This window comes from Typha latifolia, chromosome 1 (genome assembly GCF_019914945.1).
Source record: "Typha latifolia isolate L0001 chromosome 1, TyphaL0001v2, whole genome shotgun sequence".
Classification (NCBI taxonomy): domain Eukaryota; kingdom Viridiplantae; phylum Streptophyta; class Magnoliopsida; order Poales; family Typhaceae; genus Typha; species Typha latifolia.
The window spans coordinates 17,224,176-17,243,314 of NC_133086.1; the positions used below are offsets into that span (position 1 = coordinate 17,224,176).

The 19,139-nt window shown below is 34.1% G+C and overlaps 3 protein-coding genes across 3 annotated transcripts; 2 read left to right on the forward strand and 1 right to left on the reverse strand.

Moving 5' to 3' along the window:
* The first annotated feature begins 1,657 nt into the window (after window positions 1-1,657).
* On the forward strand, window positions 1,658-5,878 carry LOC140801278 (WAT1-related protein At4g30420-like). Its single transcript, XM_073156308.1, has 7 exons — window positions 1,658-1,980; window positions 2,089-2,154; window positions 4,327-4,443; window positions 4,629-4,866; window positions 5,004-5,162; window positions 5,241-5,392; window positions 5,524-5,878. Exons 1-7 carry the CDS (start codon window positions 1,796-1,798, stop codon window positions 5,705-5,707), a joined length of 1,101 nt encoding a protein of 366 aa, XP_073012409.1. The 5' UTR covers window positions 1,658-1,795; the 3' UTR covers window positions 5,708-5,878.
* Window positions 5,879-12,128: 6,250 nt separating this feature from the next.
* Window positions 12,129-15,047, forward strand: LOC140785506 (WAT1-related protein At4g30420). The gene is made up of 7 exons (XM_073133357.1): window positions 12,129-12,581; window positions 12,670-12,738; window positions 12,854-12,970; window positions 13,837-14,065; window positions 14,175-14,333; window positions 14,416-14,567; window positions 14,689-15,047. The coding sequence occupies exons 1-7, from the start codon at window positions 12,394-12,396 to the stop codon at window positions 14,885-14,887; spliced, it is 1,113 nt and encodes a 370-aa protein (XP_072989458.1). The 5' UTR covers window positions 12,129-12,393; the 3' UTR covers window positions 14,888-15,047.
* Window positions 15,048-15,640: 593 nt separating this feature from the next.
* Window positions 15,641-17,837, reverse strand: LOC140785514 (tetraspanin-8-like). Its single transcript, XM_073133368.1, has 2 exons — window positions 17,247-17,837; window positions 15,641-16,110 (listed from the first exon to the last, which is right to left on the reverse strand). The coding sequence occupies exons 1-2, from the start codon at window positions 17,748-17,750 to the stop codon at window positions 15,820-15,822; spliced, it is 795 nt and encodes a 264-aa protein (XP_072989469.1). The 5' UTR covers window positions 17,751-17,837; the 3' UTR covers window positions 15,641-15,819.
* Window positions 17,838-19,139: the final 1,302 nt, after the last annotated feature.

The following is a 19,139-nucleotide window of genomic DNA, read 5'->3' on the forward strand; positions in this document are numbered from 1 at the left end:
CACCCGATAACTCCGATAACTCTATGGATTCGGATTCGAATTCAAATTCAAATTTAAATAGGCCTTCCAATAATAAGGTTGAAATTCGGTGATTAGAAATTAAGCAACGTGGATCATATGGAGGTGTTTTGTTGGAACGTCTTATAATAATGAATGCAGTTAGATGATGCTTAAAAGAGAAGGATAGGACAAATCGATATTTTGTTTTTCTTTCATCTTTTTATTTTATAAAAGTTTTTAGAACAAATCTATCTCATTCTCATTGATATGGTAAGATTTGGTTGTTAACTACTAGTTAGTGTGCAAATCTCCATTGGGCGGAGGGAGGGCAGCCCAAGCAACCTCCAACCACCCAAATAACACCAATCGAATAGAGTGATAGACAAGTGCAATCAAAATAGGAAAAATCACAAATACAATCCTAATGATAGAGAAATAACAATAAAATAATCTAATCACGAATAAGAACTGTTGCAAATAATTATAGAAAAGCGAGAGAGTGAGACATGATTCACATGATTCACGTGATTCGACAATGTGCTTACATTCATGATGGTCCAAAAATTCAATTCACTAATCAAATTCAAGTACAGATGGAGCCCAAGTTAATTATTTATAAGGGTGACTTAATAGAGAAGAAAATCTTTGGGGCTTTTGAACGCCCACGGGCTCATTCAAACACCTTAGAACACCAATCCAAAAAGTAAAATGGGTATTCAAATGCAAGCAAGACCCATTCGAACACCTCTAGTGTGCAAATTTCTTTCGGCCCGAGCGTTCGAATGGGACCTGATCCTAGCACATGAAACCCAAAACATTGATCTACAACTGACCCGTTCAAACAAATTCAATTCTATTCAATAACTTAAGCCAATTTTCAACACAGTTTACTCCAATGCTAAGTAAAAGGCCCTAGGCTAGAGGACTAGATTCTCTCTACACTGCAATCCTTCGTATCCATGTAAAGGAGATGTGACTTACGCTTTCCCTACTTATTTAGTAATCTGGAAAGCCTATAATGGCGGAAGTCTTTCGTAAACTCTAGAGCAGCTATCATGTTCCCTAGACCCTAGACATTGTCTAGAAAATCTCTAGCCATGCGGATGAGGTCACATCTCCAATTGGGTCTGCCTAGTGTTCAATGATTGTCTCTCTCCGTAGTGTAGGCTGCGTGTTGCCTCATTAATATATATTTTTATTATTCATAGCCCAAAAACTAGATATTTACTAGAGAAAGAGCTAACTCTGTTAAATATAAGGCACTTAACTACACCAAACTTTAATCAATATAATATGTTTCTTAGTCTAGACTTCAAATCATGTGCATTACATTATCAAGCCGATAATTGAGTTGACCCAAGCTACCGAACCACAGAACCATCATATAATTTTTCTTATAATAATTATTTAAAATTAGAGTAAAACTCTCGACCTCACTAGTTATGGTAAAGGATACCTATCTAAGTCTATTGGAGTTGGCTAGACATTGCCTAATTAATTCATGAATACTTTCCACCCCTCAAGTTTCACTGTACGAGGGCACTTAATAAAACCTCTGGTCACTATATATATATATATATATATATATATATATATATATATATATATATATATATATATATATATATATCTCGCGGCCAGGCATCTCGCTATCTAAATTAATTATCATTTGTATGATCATCTACTTTCTGCCACAATTATTCATGACTCGTATAGTAGTAGCACATATGTGGTACTATTAATAAACTTTTCACCTCTGAGGAGGCTAGAGCTAGTTGTCGAGAGAGCCATAACCATGTTGAGGTTTGAGAAGTACTGGAAGCCCGTGCTGGCTATGGTGGTGGTGGAGGTGATCTACGCAAGCGTGGCTCTTACAGGCAAGGCTGCCTTCACCCAAGGCATGAGCCCCATGGTCTTTGTTGTCTATAGGCAAGCAATATCCACCCTCCTCTTGGCTCCCACTACTCTTCTAATCAAAAGGTATATATATTATATATATACACATATACACGCTTAGATACTCTTTTTCTAGATTTCTTAATTTCATTACATCTCTCTTTATTTGTTCAACTGCTGGTTAATTTCTAGGCGAAGGCTAGAGGAGATCGGAGTGGGAGTGAAAGCCTTTTGTTTGGTGTTTCTTACGTCTATTGTGTAAGTGATTTCTCTCACATAGATATTAATATTAATATTAATCCCCACCTTGGAGTTTGATTAAATTGTGGTATATATATATATATATATATATATATATATATATATATTAGGTCCTCAGGCTAAATTTCATAATATTAATCTCTTTTCTGAATCTTCGCAGTGTGTTCAAAATAAAAATAAAAGATATTCACAAAAAGATCATTTTTAATTGATTAATGTAAGATAAAAACAAATTAGTATTTTAATTATTTTGTATTAAAAAATTAACGTAAGTTGCAGTAGAAGTGACGCAAATAAAAGTATGATAAAGATATTTTATATTTTAGCCTAAATATAAACGTGTAAATTATATATATTTTTTCTATTTGAGACAAGACCTTTTATAGTCCTCTTAAAGCCGACACTCGTTCTTTATTTATGCCCGGGTCCCTTTGTACCGGTTTCAACTTTTAATCCGATAAGTACGTGCTTCAAGAGCTATTAACTACATTAATTATAGAGAGAATTAGGAGAAGGGACGTTCGTATCAGTTTGGAAAGATTAAGTCGCAAATAGATATGATAAGATAGATCTGAATTCGAAAGTAAAGTAAATGAATTAGACTATAGATTATGAATATCTAATCAATTTCGAATTAGATTTAACTACATGATCATAGTAAGAAATTTTCTTTTTCATATATCACTACAAATGAAGAATTTGAAAAGGAAGAGATTGAGAGAGATAAGGATATAGGATATGTATCTTGAGCTTTGATATCACTTTGTTGTGTTAAAATCCAAATGGGTGAAAGATAGTGAAAACGATTTAAAAAACTTATAAATAAATCTAATAGGATAGCAAAAGATTTGAGTAAACTAAATATTAGCAAAGCTAATATTAATACTAAATAGTAAATTTAAAATCAAGACACTAGATGTAGATATCTTTAAATACCTAATCAAACCACAAATAAATAACTTCAAATAATATGCTAATTATTACGAACCAAATCTGGAATGATCTGTATGTAGGATGATCCTGAGATTTTGAGGGATAGTAATCTAAGAAGTCTCGAATCTAATGGCTTTTGAATAAAGTCAATCAGAGTTTTAGATAAAAATTTATAATTAAAATAATAGAGCAATGTCAAATAGGGCAGAACGGTAAATAACCGACATTACGACACTCGTCGGAGGGTGGTGGGCGACCAAGAGTGGTAGTGAATGGCCATAAGATAGGGTAGCTGCTGGTGGAGGAAGGCTAGGATTTAGAAGATCGGGATGCTTCTACGGCTATGATCTATTCTTAGAAAGATAAAGATAATCTAACGACTAATGTAAAAGATAAAGATGATAAGAAATATTTAGTTAAACTCAGATTCATTCCCTCCTTGTCCACTTCTATTTATAGGAGTAAAATCCCTAGCTGATCGGATCTATATGTTGATTGTACAATTTTTTTAGAATTCAGAATAATAAGATAAAATTAAGTAACTAACTTGATTCGACTCAACTTAACTTATGTGGTCGCATCGTAACACTAACCACAAAGAAGAGAGAATGAGATACAAGATTTATGTGATTCGGCGATGTGCTTACATCCATGGATAGTGCAAAACTTCTATCCACTAATCTAATGCAAATAGAGATGTAAATACAAAGAGTTTCCCCTCTCTGATTAACTCCCAAATACAATAGAGGAGTGCTCTCTCCTCATGCAAATGTCTCTCACATTTTTTCTATTGCAACTTGCCTCAACACTAAACTCTAAAACCTATTTTTTGTATTTATAAGACTAACTTGATCTCGCTTGTTCTAATATAAAGTGTAGGAGGCCATTTTAACGCCTGTACGCTTAGCAGGTTTAAAAAGTTTGCATTTGAGCCAAATTTCAATAATGTAAATGCTGATAAGAATAAGATCTATTTTATTATGAATAAGAGAGAGAAATAGAGAGGAGGGCCATGACATTCACATACTAGAACTTAAATATGGAGATAACTACTGGTTGAAAAGCTTAATATATATTACAATATCTCAATTCTATCCTTGGCTATGTCAAGGGTTTGATTTTTCTTTCACCCAAACAACCAATTTGAATGATGGGTATAAAAAAGAGTTCTGTACTTAATATATATATATATATATATATAATGAGATGGTTATTGACTTAAATTTCTTCTTCTAGTCTCGTCTCCGGCCAGTACTTGTACTACCAAGGGCTGAACTTGACGTCTGCACCAGTAGCGACGGCTATCTCAAATATGTTCCCAGTAATTACTTTTCTTATGGCTGCTGTTTGCGGGTACGTCCTTAATAACTTGCATTATTTATTTAAATATGTGATTAATTATTTATTATTGTTTTAAGTGAAATTATCTCTTCGACCATCATATATGATCTTCATCTTTTGACGTGCTTATTATCATGGATCTTAAGTAAATATTCTGCGAGCATGGACAACTCTAAATCTCAAACTATAATCGACAGATTAGAGGAAATGGAGCTACGAAGCTCGAGAACCATTGCTAAGATAGTTGGGACTATTATTTGCGTTGGGGGTGCTATGTTCATGACTCTTTTTAAAGGCCCAAAGCTTCTAAACCTCGAATACCAAAAGATAATCCCACTTCTACACTCAGTCTCACTAATAGGCGGTAGATGGATCAAAGGTTGTCTTTTCCTCACTGGAGGAGTTTCTTGCTGGTCATTGTGGCATATTCTGCAGGTAAAGTATTTATCAAAACTTGATACACTGGATAAATTATAACAATAATAATGATTTCAAGTAGCTGTTTTCTTTGCAAACATTTCTCATTACTAGGTTGTAGTTTGTTAACCTTTCCTGGTTAATTTTGCTTGAAGGTGCCAATTATGAGATCATATCTTGATCCTTTGTCACTGACCACTTGGATGGGCTTCTTATCAACCTTGCAATCAGCTATACTCACATTCTTCCTGTATCCAAACTTGACTGATTGGAAGATTACGTCGTTTGTTGAGCTCCTCAGTTGCTTATTTGCAGTAAGTTCTCCTAATTAGATATCCAATGAGTTGCATCTTGGTAGTGAAGTAAATTGTCACAATAGAAGTTATCTGCAGGGTGTTTTTGGATCAGCAGTTAACTATTACATACAGTCTTGGGTTATATCAGTGAAGGACCCTCTCTTCTGTGCCATGTTTACTCCGTTAAACACGGTATTTACTACAGGATTTTCTTTACTCATTCTTCATCAGGAACTCTATATTGGAAGGTATATTAATTTTTTTGCTATACATCTCCTAACAGTTTACAATGTAGATAGAATTATCTAGTTCTTAACTTATTTCATTTAAGAATGTCCTTCAATTAGTAGTATAAATCTTTGTTTTTTTTTCCTTTAAGCTTGATAGGTTCTATTGCTGTTATTGTTGGATTATACGCGGTGTTATGGGGTAAAGCCAAGGATCTTGAGGCCAAGACGAAGCCAAATGCAATAGATGAATTACCAACAACTGCAACAAGAGTAGCAGATGCTCAAAATGTTAATAGAGATGCTGACATGAAAGAACCCCTACTGTCTAGCTGAGGGACTGCACAAAGAATCTAAGGAATGAAGCTTTTTTTTTTTTTTTTTGGTTTATAATTTTTGTTCGTATTATTCCTCGTACGATTCCAAGGTTGCTATGCTGGTCTTAATTATTTTTATTTGCCTTTAAAGAAGAAATGAATTGTGGCAGGTAATTATCAGAATTATTTAGTATTGTGTATATATTATTTAATTATTTTAATATATATCTAGATAAATCGATGCTTTGCCTAGTTGATCCACTATTTATATCAATAATCTAGTGATCCTGTGTTCGTTTTTTGTATTTGTGTGTATACCTCATTAAAACTGCTATATGTATGTGTATACATTAGCAGTTTTAACGAGGTATACAAGTCTTACAAGAATGTCATCCACAATAAACCAATAATCCTAGCTTCAAATTAACAAGTTTAGAGAAAACCTCCAATAAAGAAACTCAAACCTTCTTGAAGCAAGAACACCCTTGTAGATGTGAAGAAGAAAATCCTTGTGCTTTGATCCAAACCAAGAAATCATCTAGTTGCAAACCCTTGTTGTATGTAGAGAAAAAAAACCTTCTTTTCTCTTGTCTTCTTTTTCACTAAGTGGTATGAGCTAAAATACCCCTTCACAAAAGTCTAACTCAACCACTTATTAGCCAAGTAAGTCACCTCATGGGGCTAGCCCAAACCAACTTAGTTAAGTAAAACCCAACATCCTTCGCCAATCCTTACCTGGACATGTCGCTTATCAACCTTGCAATCAGCTATGCTCACATACTTCCAGATCATAACTACTTCATCTATTGCTTATTTGATGTAAGTTTTCTTGTGATAGGAGATGAAGTCAGTCTAAAGTTTGAGCCTGTTCATTGAAGTATAGCTAAGAGTTTTCTGCAGGATTATTCTACAAGCTTCTTTGAAGTATAGAAGATGAAGATAGTCTAAAATTTTGTTGTCTTTTAAGAAATTATAAATAAGTTATTTGGCTTGATTTCAACTTACTCTTATACATTTTAAATTTAGTATGATATAAAAATTATTAAAAAAAAAGGAGGAGTCTAATTCTAAATACACGAGATGAGCATATTATTATTATTATCAAGAAGTGTTTCCCTTTACTTCTTCCTCTATTCTTAAATGCACCTTAACTCAGAATACAAGGTAGATGAAACGGACTAATCATCCACTAGATTGACAAAACCACCCTAGTGGTTTGGTTTCATTTTAATTATAATAATGGAGAAGAGTTTGCCTTTCCTTCCTCCACCGTTGTTAAAGCTTAAAATTGTCACTCTCAAGACAACGACCTTGCATAATTATTGGTGGTCAACTCAATAATGTAAAATTAATTGCTGAAAACTGGGGACGAAACAAGTGGCAATGGAAATAACTCTGCGATAGATTGAAATATATGCACGTAGGTAGGTTTATTTTGTTGGCAATTAACTGAATAAAATTTTAATTTATTTGTGTTGATAGATTTTCATAAAAGGTATAATATAATAGAAAAGTTTAAAGTTACTAACACTGTGAACGTTCGAACAGTCTTTGGAGGCGTTCAAACGCATATGCTAATCTGATACTTTGTTCCAGCATTCTAACATTCAACGACTTTTAGAGGCATTTAAATGCAAAATCCCGAGAGGTGCAACACTTAACGGGCGTTTGAATGGTCCCAGATGAATTCCAACGTGTTTTTCCAAGAACAATGGGCTTTAATATGCATTTGAATGACCTCAGATATGTTCGAACTCATTTTGCTAAGACAGAAGAAAATAATAGGCGTTTAAACAGACTTTACAGCTGTTCGAACGGCCTTGGCTATTTGGACTATTTTTTCTAAGTGCGTTCAAATGAGTCTTCGTGCTTTTGAACTTATATATTTGGAAACTTATAAGTGTTTAAAAGCCTAGAAGATACGTGGTGATTGAAGAACATGAAATGAAGTTTTAGCAAAGATTTGAGTAGAAGTTCTTCATTGATCAAGAAGCTATAAGTTTTAAGCGTTCAAAAATTATTCTTAATTGTTGCAGCATTGTGCAACTTGTCACTAGGGTTATCGAAATAAGATTTGTTTCGATCTCTAAGAATCAAAGATATTAGTGTAATCAACTACTCAAAGCAACTCATCGCGGGGTCTAACTGACAAAATATCTACAAATATAACTATGGGTTTTAGCAGGTAATTTGTAAGTGGTTCTTATACTTGCTTTTGATTAGTGGTTGATTTGATTCTAGCGAAAAAAATCCATAATCTTTACCCTAGTTTGAAGTTTTTCACGTAAATCGTGCATGTTTGGTATTGCTTACTATTTAACTTTCATTATTTATTGTCAAATCTACTTGTTAAAAGTCATATAGTTGACATCAAGATTTGCCCTAGAGTTATTCAACGTGGTTCAGAAAAACGAGCTGGGGAACAAATTCTACTGATGACTAGAATTATATTTATGGCTGAGAATATGGTAAATAATTTGCGGTTCCAGGTTGCGGATTACTACAGGCATTAGAGGAATTTTAGGTGACCTTTTTTGAATTACTATTGCTGATGAGCTGGGAAAAAGATGGGAGTGGTTGAGGAGGAAGAAGATCCCAAATAATGCAGTGGGCCATGGATGCAATGTACGTAAGAATAGCTTAGCACAAGCTTAGAACGTGGGGAAGTGAAGCTATCAGAGATCGATGGGAGTGATTAAGATCCCAAATAATGCAGTGGGCCATGGATTCAACCTGCCAGTTTTGAATGCGCTGCATTATTTGCCAGAGTTCATGATTTAAGACTACCAAACAAACTCGTAGATCACTATCCAACGTAACATGGAAATTTGCACTTTAGCTCTTGTTGTAGTTTGAGGAGATGCTTCTCTACTTACAAGTTAAGTATTTAATCTCTCTTATTTTAACTAAATTATAACTATTTGTCTACTATTTATGAAAAGATAAAATCATAATTTTGCCCCATGCATATTAAGCCACGGTAAACAATAATTTCCTTTTTAGCTAGAGGATTAGTTAATTTTGTTATATAAATATAATTTTATTAAAAAAAGTCAGTAGTTAGTAATGTGTGATGGAAAAAATAACGATTGCACTTCTATTTCATACCACAAAGAATTAAGTACTTAAATTAAATATATAAGAGACTTTTACACAATTGAGCTACGCCACAAGAGATAAGTGTAATTATTCTAATATAATTTGTATTTGTAACTTCTGAATTGAGCTCTTTTAGCAAAATAGTAAATTTATAAGGCGTATATAAGTTTATATCGTCTAATAGGGCTTCAAGTATTTTATAAGAAAATTAATCGGTATGATAACAAACCAACAAAATAGAAGAAAAAACTTTGATACATGATTAAATTTTCCACCTACTCTTGTTGCGATGATTCCATGAGCATCCAAGGAATGTTAGATAGAGCAACCGAATAAATAATAAGAGTATTCCCACCAACCTCTACTTATGGTATAGCTTAGCCGTTTAACTTATATTTACTAATGACAATATTTTTTAAGATAGTTAGACTCAGTTGCATATAGCTTAGCCTAAATTTTTCTCAAAATTTTAAGATTCTATCATTTGAGAAGTATTTATTAATTATTTTTTAATATATGGCCACTTCAAATTAATTATTGTGATTCTATATTCATCCTACATATCTCTCGATCTCTATCTTAGACCCTAGAAAATAATTCTGAAATGGACTCTTATTTTTTGGGGAGAAAATGGCATAATGCTACTAATGTGGAAGCTTGTAACTCATAAACCATAGTGATTGATTTAGTAAACTAAAACATTGAATTAATTCTTCATTGATGGTATTGAGATGTTAGATGCTACACATTACTTTGGCCTCATTTGATTTTTGTCCCATATGCTATGTCTTGTTCAACACAACCAAAAAAACTAATGTCTTCCTATGTGTGTGTGTGAGGCTTTCAATCTATTTCACCACCTCATCGAAATAAGAATAAAAAGAAAACGAATATGTTTCATGAGAGATTTGAATCTAATTGGGATCCACTTAAAAGAAATGATTCACACTGAGCGTGACGACTTTATTAAAACACAAGGCTAATAATCTTGAGTTCATAAGATCCAAGGGCATAATTTATTCACCACCTCTCATTGTTGACAAATAAGAAAAGAGCATTTCTTTCGTATTAATTTTTTATCGATCAATATAAAAATCTAATAATTAAGATCTTTAAAAATATAATATGAATAAAAGATATTATCAATTGTTCAATAGATAATTATCAAAAGATATTATCAGTTTACATATATCTCTCGTTAGTTTAAGATTAATTTAAATTATATTTTATCAAATAAATATAGAGAATTATATTTAAATTAAAGTTTATCTCGAAAGAATCAAATTTAAGTTATTTAATATTAAATAATATCTCCTATAATTAAGGTATAATTATATTTAAGGAAGAAATTTTAACGAAAGAAAACAACGTATAGAGCGTTTCTTTAAAATTAACTAATTAGGTACAGGTAATTAAATTTTTTTAAGTAATATTTTTTTATATAATATAATTTTAAAATCGGTACCAATAAATTAATACTGAGTATAAAAACTGACTATTATAATTTTTAATAGGCATGGTATTTGCTCGTAAGAAAACAGGAAGAATAAGCTATGGAGCACATGGGATTCCGTGACTCAAGTGGTCGGTATCATTTGATGACGTACAAAAGATGTTGGCTAATTAACTTTAGAACTTGTGGCCGAACAACCTCCTCCAGAAATTATTCGGCAAGGACGATTTTATTTTTATTTTTATTTTTTGTGTGTTTATAATTTATTTGTATGTCTAATATGTAGGCTAGACAGTGAAGTTCATCTCACGTGCCAATAATTCGGTTGAATAATTGAGTTGATTTTTTAGAATATTTTATAAATTACACCTTATATTTTATTTATTTTGTTATCCACACTACGTTTTTGATGATTTTATCAAACGATCTCTTCTCTCTATAATTTAATTATACTCGAATATTATTTTGACTAACAGATATCGATCAAATTATTAAAATAACCTCGCCACTATTTTTTCTCCACTCCGCCCCTCTTTTGAGAAAAGTATTTATAATTTAAGTATTTATAAATTATTGTATATATTATAATCGAATATTTTTTTACTGGTACCATTTAAATTAATTAAGGCTCTTAAATAAGAATTATAAAAAAAAAGTAAGGCAGGTTATAAAAACCTAAAAAATGTGTGTAAAAATATAAAATATAGGGTGTAATTTATAAAGTTTTCTTATTTTTATATACTTTTTTAATATAAGAGATATGTATAAATATACATAAGAGCCTACTTTTGTTATTATAAAAATTATATATATGTTTTAGTACAAATAACCCACTGTTATAGAGTGAGTGCAGGCCTTCTCGTGTTATTGTATGCGTGAAGAAAGTCATTCATGGTTAACATATAGATTGAGTCAGACTCGGTTTTAAATGTTAACATTCTCAATGGCAGCTGTAAAATTAGTCCGGAAGCATATAAAGTATAGTTAGGTGTGGAAACTTAAAATTCGAGAGTATTTGGGAGGGAACTCGTTATTGGCTAATGTATGGTTTTGATTTTTATTGTATATATAAAAAAGAAAAGAATTCGAATGTAAGAAAATTATAAAAATTTAGATAGCGGTACTGTCTAAGAAAATTATAAAAATTTAAATGGTGGTACTCTCGTGAGTTAGAATTCTAATGGCTATAGTCTCATCTAAATTGGAGGTCGAAATAAAAAGATGTAAATACAAGAGTAGAGTTAGGGTTTCTAATTTAAATGTACTCCTAAGAAAATAAACGGTTATAATTAATTTACTTCTACTCCTAAATTATCTTACTCTTACTTCTAATATAAACTCAAAACTAAAATAATTTTTCAATGCTCGGATGGATGTTGGATGAATAAACAAATAAGCACAGTCTATTTATATATAAAGGTCGGGTACAATAAGTCATACTCGGACTTAACCCTAAAATCTTATACAACTCGAACTAGACTTACTACATGACTTAATTGAACTTAACTTAGTAATTTATATAACTTAATTAAACTTATTTTAGTGACTTATATAACTTAATTAGATTTTCTTTAAATACTTATATAAAAAAATAAATATAAATGAATTAAAAAGTAAATATATTTGATCAGAGCACAATATCCTCGTGATAATCTGTAGCATCAAATTAAGTCAATGCCTTCCATTGCCTCTTAAGACTATCTTGGCTTTATTCCATCCCAACTATTTACAGATAAAGAAATGAACGAATATGACGCCCTCTTGTATTCTAAAATTCTGGAATGATCTAAGTTCCACCGAACCTTTTCTATGGTCCAGACTCCAGAGAAGGACAAACGACAAATAATAGGAAAAGAATTAACTTGGAGTGGCCAACACAAACTTAAGAGATCGCGCCACAAAAACTTTCCTACAGATTAATGATCAATCTAAGGGGCAGTTGAACGAGCACTTTACCTCCTATTATTACTCATCTCTTGTTTCTCTCTCTCTCTCTCTCTCTCTCTCTCTCTCTCTCTCTCTCTCTCTATATATATATATACACCTCAAGGCCTACACTTGAATAATAGTTGTACTGATAGGCCGTCGTTGTAAATTGAAGACCTTTTCTTCCACCTTCGTGGGCAAAAGGGGGAAGAGGAAATTAACTAGCCATGGGTGGCTCCTCCTTTGATGAGTACAAGCCTGGCCTTGCCATGGTGGTGGTGCAATGCATCTACGCCATCATGGCTCTCACAGCCAAGGCAGCATTCTCCCATGGCATGAGCCCCATGGTCTTTGTTGTCTATCGACAAGCCATAGCCACACTTGTCTTGCTTCCTACCACCATTCTAGCGAAAGGGTACCTCTCTCTTCTCTCTCTATCTCTCTCTATCTCTTTCTTAGTTTCTAACATCGATTCATTTGTGTGTGTGCGTATATATATATAGGGGGAGGATAAGTGAGATGGGTTTAGGAATGGCAGCCTTTTGCTTGGTGTTTGTTGCATCTCTTGTTGGGTAAGTGGTCTTATTTGATTTAATTAATTCGGTATCACGTCAAGCATGGTGTTTTGATGCTAATTATATGTGCATGTATGGATTATGGCTATGGTTTCTTTGCGTTTAAAAACAGTGCCACCATCAACCAGTACTTGTACTACCAAGGGCTGCACTTGGCATCTTCATCAATGGCGACTGCAATGAGCAATCTAATCCCGGCAGTTACGTTCGTGATGGCAGCTGCTATTGGGTACGTTCTTATATAATTACTTCACTAACGCCTTGTTTGGTTTAAGGTTAAATTATAAATTTGATAAGTTAGTCTTATTTTTTAGTCTTATTTTTTTAAAGAATAAACTTAAATCGAAAACAAATAATGCTCTCTAATAGCTAGAGGCCTGTTAGGTTAAATATACTATTTTTCTTATTCGGTAAAAGGTTCAAAAACTTTTATTCCAATAAAAAAAGTGTGTGAATAGGTCACGGTACATATGTCACATTTTATTTTAAGAACGAAGTTGCTACCTTTTCCTTTTTGGCCAGCGATTGATAGCTACTGCATTAATAATTCTCAACATACATGCTTGAACCTTATTCCCAAGGGTCAATATTGATATCACCTAACTGCGATAAAAAAGCACTATAAAGACCTTTAACTCAGACCACTCTTTTTCAGTTAAAAAGGTTGGAATAATAACACCAAAAATTGTATAAAATACTATTCATTTTCACATACCCAAGTGTCACTAATCTTAAAAGTTTCTAATTAATAAGCCTAAAACCAGCTAGGCAATGATATCAACCATGACTGTCCTACCACTTACCGGTTGTTTAAAATCAATTTTTAATTACTAATGGGTTGTAAATCCAAGTTGGGGCTGGCAGAGTAGTAGTGCGTGCTACTTTGTCTTCTGGTCCCCAGCCATTACAATCACTTTTAAAATGAAACAATCTGTTTAATGTCGTACTGCTAGTTGTTTTATTCTTGTTGTCAGTTCTTGATGATTGATAGGTAGTGTTGGAATCATGGGACTTCTTCTTGGTCATTAAAAATGTCAAAGATTGAAGTTATAAACAAAATTGAAAAATGGATTAATTTCATGTAATTATTGGCAGATTAGAGAAAGTGAAAATTAGAAGCTTGAGAAGCATGGCCAAGATATTTGGGACTATCATTTGCGTTGGTGGTGCGATGTCCATGGTGTTCTTGAAAGGTCCAAAGCTTCTAACTACGGATTACCAACACTTAATCACACTTCTACACTCGGTGAATGATAAATGGATCGAGGGCTGTCTCTTTCTCATCGGAAGCAGTTTTTGCTGGTCATCTTGGCTAATCATGCAGGTAATAGAACTCTTTAAATCGATCAGAATAGAACTTTTGATAATATTACATCAAAAGAGAAAACAATGAAGAGCTAGGAAATTAATTACTCTCGCTCTCTTAATTTCAGGTGCCAATTTGCAAATCATACCTTGATCCTTTGACACTATCAGCGTGGATGTGCTTGTTATCAACCTTCCAATCAGCAATACTCACATTCTTCCTGCAGCCAGACTTGAGTACTTGGAAGATTACTTCCTTTCTTGATCTTTTCTGTTGCATATTTGCAGTAAGTTCTTAGAATTGAAGAAGTCATAATTGCTCGTAAAAATTTTGTGAATCACTGAAGACTAACCGAAGGCTGGGTGCAGGGCATTTTTGGATCAGGTGTTACCTTCTATCTCCAATCTTGGTCTATAGCAGCAAGGGGGCCTCTCTATTCGGCAATGTTTAATCCACTAAACACTGTTATTACCACCATATTTGCTTCGCTAATCCTTCACGAAGAACTCCATGCTGGAAGGTTTGTATGAAGCTATTAATGTCTTGTATGTTTTGGGATGTATGAGATTTTCTATATTTTACCAAGAGTTTCTAACTAAATTTATAATTTGATTTCTTTTTTCTTTTGTCTCTTTTCTCAGCTTGATAGGTGCTCTTGCTGTTGTTGGTGGCTTATATGTAGTCTTGTGGGGTAAAGCCCAGGATCTGGAGACTAAGGGGAAGCCAGGTTCCTCTGATGACCAGGCAAAGATAACAATAACAATAGATTCTCAATCTGATTATTGTGAAAAAGATGTAACAGAACCCTTGCTGACTCAAAAATCAAACATGGATATTTAGATATAACTTGTAGGCAAGTTTTTTCTTCTTATTTTGAATGTTTTGTTTAATGGTTTCTCATGTGTCATAAGATTATTGTGTCTCTCTTTTTGCCTGCAAGAAATTATTTATATGTAGAGAAGATAGAGTTAATAATCTATATGCATATATGTGAAAGTTCCATCTCTGCGTTGCTCCTTTTTTTCTTGCAGATCTTGGACGAGGAAGCTGAATGGTCGTAGGGCACTTCTATGTGCAATTGAGAAGTACACAGACATTGGCCCACTAAATCTCAGATTACCACCAAATTAAGCTCAGACTCCGATCAGTAAACTTAGCAAGTTACAAAAAAAATAAGAAAAAAAAAAAGATCAGAGATTGCTATAGGCAGATGAAATAGTTAAAAAATGAAATTATCTGGCTTGAAAGATCTAGGTTTATCTGGATTTGAGAAAGAATCCTAGTTAGTTGGCAGATTTATTGAATCTTATAAGGATCATAATTTTGTGAGTAAGATATTAGATAAAGAAAAGCCAGCATTTTGGTGAACAAGGCGAATTGCAAAATTAACTAACCAAAATATCACTCAATAATCACCAAATAAAAAGAAAATTCTGAGCACACACAGCAAGGATTACAGAGGTTGGATCACTGAGAATGCTTTCATTTCTCAAAGCAATGATTCAACTAGTAAAGCCGAGTGGTAGAAGTATGAGGGAATGCATGAAGTGATGGCGTACAAGCAAAACAGAAGAAGACCTTTGCAAAGCATCGTATAAAACTTAGTCTCGGTACTCTCTAATCAATATAACGATTGCAAGTAGTGTAACATGGAAAATATAGCAGAAGGTATGATTACATCAACGAGAGAATAGGATATACAAACTAAAAACATTCGAAAAGTAGTATGCCCAGTGGAAGGTTAGAAGCAGCAATTGAAACCTGGAGCTCCTCTAACGATATCCTCCTTTCCATCCACTGTTCCTGAAGGCGCAGCATCCAACAGAGTAGACGATGATGAGGAATATAAGACAGACTATATTGACAATGGCAACCTTCTTCCAGTCATTCTTGATGTTTGCAAGCACGCCAGCCTTGCAGGATTGGCAATCGTAGCAAAGTGTAGATTGATCGTTGTTCCATGTGTTGCAATCAGAGTTGCTTGAGTTTGTGGTGATTTTAGCCCATGAAGTTGCGTTCTGGTAGGTGAACCCACACTCTGTGGGAGGCTTGCAACATCCAGACTGGATAAGTAAAAGTAGAATACAGGTAATTAGTCCACATGCGAAGCAGCAATCAAGATAAGTTCAATATGAAATACTAAACAATGGATATGTCAAGAAAAAATATGGAAGCACGCATTTATCAGCCTGCAGGGTAACATCATGGGCTGTTAGACATCAATATGTGAGAACAGGAATATAATGACTATATAGTAAGCTACAATAGAAGTTACGGCACAAGTACGACACCCGCCGTGGAGTAATATAGGGTAAGAAAGAAGTAAGGGCCTACAACACCAAATAAATGATCAAAAGACCAAAAACATATGGAACGGCACTATGTAATCATCAAACAGTTGAAACACAGGTTCTACTATACGGCTGTATAAAACTTAGAAAGGTTAATTGGAACATATTGTCTCAACACTTGCTGCAGGATTATTTACATGCATTGATATCCAAACAGTAAGTGGAATTTCTTTGCCAGCTTCAATTGGTCTAATAGGAAGCTGGCATGAAACATGGGAATCTATTGAAAAAAAGCAATAGAAGAAAGATAAAGATAAATCTATAACAAAAGCAACAACAACAATCAGCATTCAGAATATTCTAATCATATTGGAGTGTGTTAGTAAGAGAAACTATTTTAAAATTCAACTAAAGCAGAACGCCCAGAATCTGAGGGTCTAATTAGCGAATAATAATAAAACAAGGAAAAAAAAAAGCAACTGAATGCTACACATAAAAATTCCACATATCTGATAACAGTTGTTAATCCTAAATTTCCACAACCACTATAAACTTCAAAAAAAGAAAACTGTCGGAATTAAATAATAACTACCACGAAATTAATTACCATAATTTCTTAGAAAGTCGGTTCTATGTAACTGTCTAAAATTAAAGAGACAAAAAAAAAGTAGCAAAGTCCCCAGTTTTGGATCATATAATCCATCACCAGAAAGTGAAATTTCAAACAATTAACCCGTATCCGCATCCAAAAACACTTCCAATTCTTTTTTAAACAAACGCGCCCTTATTCACTACTAGATATAAAGGAAACATTGCAGAACACAGTTAATCCTAAGAGAAAGGAAACAATACCAGGAAACATAAAAAGATCAAACCTACACCACCAAAACGAAAAAATTTCCTCTCACCTGAATCGGCGATAGGTTATCCCTATAAAACTGATCAATGGTCTGGTTCCTTTCCCCCAAGCTCTTGCACACTTTGCTATCCATCAAGCAACTCCTAATCTTTGCCCAATTCTTGTTATTATTTACCCTCTTCTGCAACCAATTCGAATAATCCCCAAGCCGGTATTCCTTATACCCGCGCCCGGAGACGGCCTCCCCTGCACCCTTGTTGGTGACGACGAAGGCGAAGATGGTGAAGCAAAAGAGGATGACGATGAGGAGGAACATGACGAGGAGGTAGACCCAGAGGAGCCAGGTGATGCGGCAGCACGCGCCGAAGAGGCCAGCGAGGGACACGACCATGAGGAAGACGCCGAGGGCGATGACGGGGCCCTGGAGGAACTTCTCGCAGTCGGTGGAACCTCTCGTGGCGAGCCAGATGCCGCCGCCCAGAATGGGAATGGAAAGGAGGAAGGTGAGGAAGTTGAGGACGCCGACGAGGTTGTTGCTGAGGCGAAACGCCATGGCGATTGGTGGAAATGGAGGGGGAGAGAGAGAGAGAGAGAGAGAGAGAGAGAGAGAGAGAGAGAGAGAGGTGGTGTGAAGTGATTCGAGACAGCGAGAGTAGAAGATAGAAGAAGGAATATAGGATTTTTTTTACATAATTGCCACTGAACTTTTTTAAAATATCTTACCTGTTCATTGCATTTCTAAAATATCGTAACATTAAAAACGTGTAACTCTTCAAAATTATCATTTATAGTTAATTTTTATTAAAGTATTTTTAATATTATTAAAGTTATTAAAAGAAAGTATTTTTATTGTACAATGACAATGACATAGGACAAAATATCAGATAATTTGTAAATTATTTTAAAATAATTTTAACAAGAGTAAAATAAGTTTTGTCGACTTAAGTTCAAAATTAGTCATGATTGGTTAAATTTATTTAACAGAATAATATTTTTGAAACAGTATAACTATTTTCGTGATAATTATGATATTTTGAAAGTTAAAATAGCAAATATATAAAAATCCCTATTTTATATAATAAAAAAATAGGTTTCTTTGGCGAATGGAAGAAGCCCTGTTTGGGGATGGCGTCGACTGGTTTGGGCCCAGAATCCATCAATCACATCCTCACTCAATGCAACACGGCTAAGAGGTTTATGGGTCAAAAATCGCAATAACGCGATTCTTCAAGACATGCCATGGTTCTCCTGAAAGAGTCTTTGCGTCAGCTTCTCCTCAATATATCGCAACACTTACTGAGGTTGTAACAGTTCTGTCTTCCTCCTCTGTTGCAAAATTGCATCCCAGTCCAGACTCCAGTTCTTTGTTGGATGGCTCAAGCTTAATTGCGATGAGGCATTCAGTAGGAAGGAGGAGCTAGGAGGTGCTGGCTTTGTCTGTGGGGACTACAGAGTACTTCACTTTGAAGCTAAAGGTATGAGAGCAACTATCCATAATGCATGTGAGAAGGGTCTTACTCTTGCATCCATCTGGATAGAGTTGGATTCATGGAGGATTCTTTACTGCATTATATATTCAGAGATTGCTATAGGCAGATGAAACAACTTACAATGAAAGTGTCTGGCTTGAGACATCTAGGTGTATTTGGATTTGAGAAAGAATCCTAGTTTCCTAGCAGAAATTTGCTGAATCTTATAAGGATCACAATTTTGTGAGTTTAAAAGATACTGCATAAACTAAAAGCCAGCATTTTGGTGAACAAAAGGCGACTGCAACATTAACTAGCTAAAATGGCATACGATAACCAAACAACAATTGAGCACACGCGACAAGGATTACAGAGGTTGGATCACTAAGAATGCGATCATTTCTCAAAGCAATGGTTCAGCTAGTCATTTGTGTATTTCTCAATCAATCCAAATTACTGGTGGCAAAATTAAA